Source organism: Varanus komodoensis, unplaced genomic scaffold, assembly GCF_004798865.1.
Source record: "Varanus komodoensis strain SLA01 unplaced genomic scaffold, ASM479886v1 scaffold345, whole genome shotgun sequence".
NCBI lineage: Eukaryota > Metazoa > Chordata > Lepidosauria > Squamata > Varanidae > Varanus > Varanus komodoensis.
Window position 1 is genome coordinate 18,403 of NW_025335844.1, and position 4,088 is coordinate 22,490.

At 48.6% G+C, this 4,088-nt stretch overlaps 1 protein-coding gene across 1 annotated transcript in view; it reads right to left on the bottom strand.

Annotated features, from left to right (window-relative positions):
- Positions 1-433: 433 nt before the first annotated feature.
- The window catches only part of LOC123027828 (general transcription factor II-I repeat domain-containing protein 2A-like), a 3,907-nt gene continuing 252 nt past the window's right edge, over positions 434-4,088 (bottom strand). The window contains exons 2-3 of the mRNA XM_044439071.1: positions 3,368-3,471; positions 434-2,272 (exon numbers count right to left, since the gene is read on the bottom strand). Of these exons, the coding sequence (XP_044295006.1) occupies positions 470-2,263 (1,794 nt within the window). The 5' untranslated portion in view covers positions 2,264-2,272; positions 3,368-3,471 and the 3' untranslated portion in view covers positions 434-469. The remainder of the gene's footprint in view (positions 2,273-3,367; positions 3,472-4,088) is intronic.

The window sequence follows — 4,088 nt, forward strand, 5'->3', positions numbered from 1 at the left end:
ATTCCAGCACCAGAACAGGGCATTTTTAGTCAAGCTGCATTTTAGCATATTTTAGTTGGGAGTTTGATTTCAATTGGTATTTTAAACTACATTTTAGTATTCTGAATTGTGATGTTTTAAGATTTTTCCAATCTGTTGCTAAACTATTGCTTCGTGTTCCTGCTAGGATGGTGTTGTCACCTTATTTTTATTATTTATTGATACTGTGGATTTAATTGTTTTGTTTATGAAGTATTAAGTTGTTGGCTTTTATCATGTAAACCATCTACAGCAGGGGTCCTCAAACTTTTCAGCAGGGGGCCAGTTCACTGTCCCTCAGACTGTTGGGGGTCCGACTATAGTTTGAAAAAAATATGAAGAAATTTCTATGCACACTGCACATATCTTATTTGTAGTGCAAAAACCAGGAAAAAACAATACAGTATTTAAAATGAAGAACAATTTGAATCCACATAAACTTATTAGTCTTTCAATGGGAAGTATGGGCCTGCTTTTGGCTAATGAGATGGTCAATGTCCGGTTCCATATTTGTCACTGCCAGTCGTAACAAGTGAAGCAAGCGTGCATCAGTTAGTCTGGACCTGGTTGGAGATTTCAGGTGTTTCATTCGGGAGACAGTCTGTTCACAGACATAGGTGCTGCCAAAGAGGGTTGCCATTTTGAGCGCGTGGTTCCTGAGATTAAGATACGTCTCAGAGCAGAGAGAGGCATAGAAACTGGTAAGGCTGCTTGACTTGAATGCGTCTTTCAGAGAGTCACAATTCTGTAGTTCGGCCAGTTCCGTTCGGTAAATCGGATCAACAACTTCAATGTCAACAGAAAAAGGGTTCCGGAAAAGCAGTATGTCCAGTTCATGGAGATGAAGCTCTTTAAATCTCAGTTGAAACTCCTTCTGCAACATTTCCAGTGAATCCACACAGGTCTTCTTTGGGAACGCAACTGCTGGTTTTTCCGCCAGCAACTTCTGAGTTGTGGGGAGACGGCAGAAGTTTTCCTCCTCCACTTGTTTAACAAGGAGGTCTAATTTTACTTGAAATGCTTTCACGTGGGAATGCATATCACTGATGAGCTTCCCCTTTCCTTGGAGCCGCACACTGAAACTGTTGAGCAGCTCTGTCACGTCAGTCAGAAAGGCAAGGTGCCACCTCCACTCTACGTCTCTGAGCTCTGGCACGTCTTTGTTTTTCGAAAGCAGAAAAGCAGAGACCTGTGGAAGCAAGTCATAGAAGCGTTTCAACACTCTCCCTCGACTCAGCCAGCGGACTTCTGTGTGGGGCAGCGTATCTTCTAGCTCAGACAGAAGTTCCCGAAGCTCTGTGTGGTTTAGCGCATGAGCCCGAAGGAAGTTCACACACCACACCACCGTTTTCATGACGGAGTCCCACTGCAGCGAACTGCAGCACAGCGCTTGCGGGCGGATGAGGCAGCGCACGGCAATGGGGCGCGCGTGGTGGTGCCTGTCCATCGCCTGGTTGATGCACGCGACCGCGCCTTCCACAGGCCCCGCCAGGCTAGGAGCACCCTCAGTCGCCACACCGGCTAGCTTCGCCCAGTCCAGCTCCAGCTCATCCACAGTCTGGCAAACCTTTTCGTAGATATCCTCTGCCGTGGTTGTTCCTTTGAAGCTTTTCAGTGCAGCTAGCTCCTCTGTGACTTCGAAATGAGCATTCGTCCCACGAATGAAAATGAGCAGTTGTGCAGAATCACGAGCATCATTGCTTTTCTCGAGTGCCAGTGAAAAATAGCAAAGTTGTTTTGAGGCCTTTTGTAATTGCTGATGCAGATTGGCCCCCATTTCTTCAATCCTTCGTGTAATTGTAGGTCCTGAAAGACTCAGTGTACTAAATAAATCGGCCTTCTCTGGACACATCCCTTTGGCAAGAGAAAGAAGGCATTCTTTCACAAATTTTCCCTCTAAGAATGGCCTGCCAGTGCTCGCAATGAGCTTGGCAACTTGAAAACTTGCTCGCAGCGATGAAATATTTAGCTGCTGCTTCTGCTTCACAGAAGTATTTTGCTGTGTTGTCAATCCATTTTTCAGTTCTAATAGTTTGTCTTTTCTCGCCTGTCCGACCAAACAATCATATTTATCTTTATGTTGAGTTTCGTAGTGTCGACGCAAATTGTACACCTTGAACACAGACACTGAATTCTGGCATATCAGACAAACCGCTCTTTCCTTGGACTGCATGAAAAAGTAATCGTAAGTCCACTGTTCTTGGAATAGCCTGCACTCGGAGTCAATTTTTCTCTTTCTTGACATAATTGTTTCCTAGGGATTCAAAATTGCTATTACTAAAATACCAATAAATACAGTGCTACAAAAACAAGATACCAGCAATGACGCCCCCCCCCCCGGAAGCATGTCCACAGACGCAGAATAAGTGCAGAACTGACACCCCAAAAGCGTGTCCACAGACGCAGAATCAGCGCAGAACTGACACCCCAGAAACGGGTCCACAGCAACACAATGAGCATAACACTGATCCGATTAGGAGCATTTCTGCAGAGAACAAACATAAGCTCAACATGAGCACAGAGCTCATTTACATATGTGGTAGTGTGATCCACAGGGGATCACTTTTTGGAAGGCAATGGACAGGCAGTGATGAGGCGATCTGTCGTCTCCGCACCACCTGTTTTAACCGCCATCTCCAGTAGCAACCATCTCCAGTAGCAACCAAACGACACTAATAAAACTGCACTCACACACTCAGAGCATGCCCATAGAAATACATGACGTGTGGCATCCTGCATCAAAATTTGCATTACAATTTATTTTTCAAAGCAAAAATGAGGAGGAGAGATGCAGGAAAGCAACTTCTGAATCTGCTAAAAAATATTATTTTTATTTTTTTAAATATATAAAACAGCTTAAAAAAAAAGAGAAACTCATTGAATATCCACTAGGTCCTGCAACCCACCACATATTATGTCTCTGCATATAGTCCCTGCATATAGTGGCTTCCCCACCATGGGGGCCACTTTTCTGAAAAAGACCCTCACCAGCACAAAAGCTCTCTCATCTTCCACGCATGGATGCGGCTCCTCTCTGATATCCCTTCTCTGATATGCACCAAGAGATCCATGTGTACAGAAACCCTTTCCATGCTCTGTGCATCTATATGGCTTTTCCCTGTGGGAATTTTTTCACTGAAATGAAGATAGTGCTTTTAGCTGATGCCCTTTCACATTTCAACCATTGTTTGGATTACAAATATATTCGATACGCAAAGAAAGAATGCTGATTTTTACCCCAGGGGGCGCCCATTCCCCTTCTCCGTCTTTCTGGAGTTTCTCGGATTTGGGCTCCTGCTTTGCCCACACTAGGCCAAAGAGAGGATTTGCTTTGCCCCCGATTCTTTACCTGGTTTCGGTCCTGCTTTTTCGATTCCTCTCCTCACTTTGGTTCTCCTGGTCTTGAGGAAAGGATAGATGGAGCCAAGTGCTTCTAGGCATTCAGCCAATCCCCTGATTGAGAATCAAGGCAAAAAGAAAAGGTCGCTGGGAGTTAATGGCCGAGGCAGCTGATCCCCTTCTGTCCCAGTGCCGGGAATGTTACCCCTTTCCCTCTGTGCAGGGGCTGCTGCAACGGGGGCCTAGCCGGGTCCGCGTCACCCGCGATTCCGACGCGCAGTTCTCCCCATCCCGCCGGGCAACGGACAGTCTCCTGGGCATGTCCCTAGCGAGGAATTCAGCTCCTCTCTGCTCCAGCTCCGGCCACGGGGGGCGAAGCGATCGCGCCCTTCCTCGCGGAGAGGCCGCCCCGATCGCCTTCCCGCCCCGGAGCTGCACGGAGCTCCCTAGGGGCAGGTCGTGCAAGCGCAGCCCTGCGGGGGCGCGCACGAGGTGGGAGGGGTTGCTGCGCCCCGTCCTTTCGTGTGGGGGGGCAAAAAGAAATCCTTCCCCTCCTCCCCCCGCACGGCGCCTGCCGGGACCGGGCCCACGGCCCCAGGGTCGCCCGGGGCTGCATCCCTCTCCGCGGAGGCTCTCGAGAGGGGACCGCGCAATGGGGCCGCGCCGCGATGTGCCCCTGGAGAGCAGGGATCGCGTCCCCCGAGCAGCCCCCCCCCCCTCCCATGCCTGGG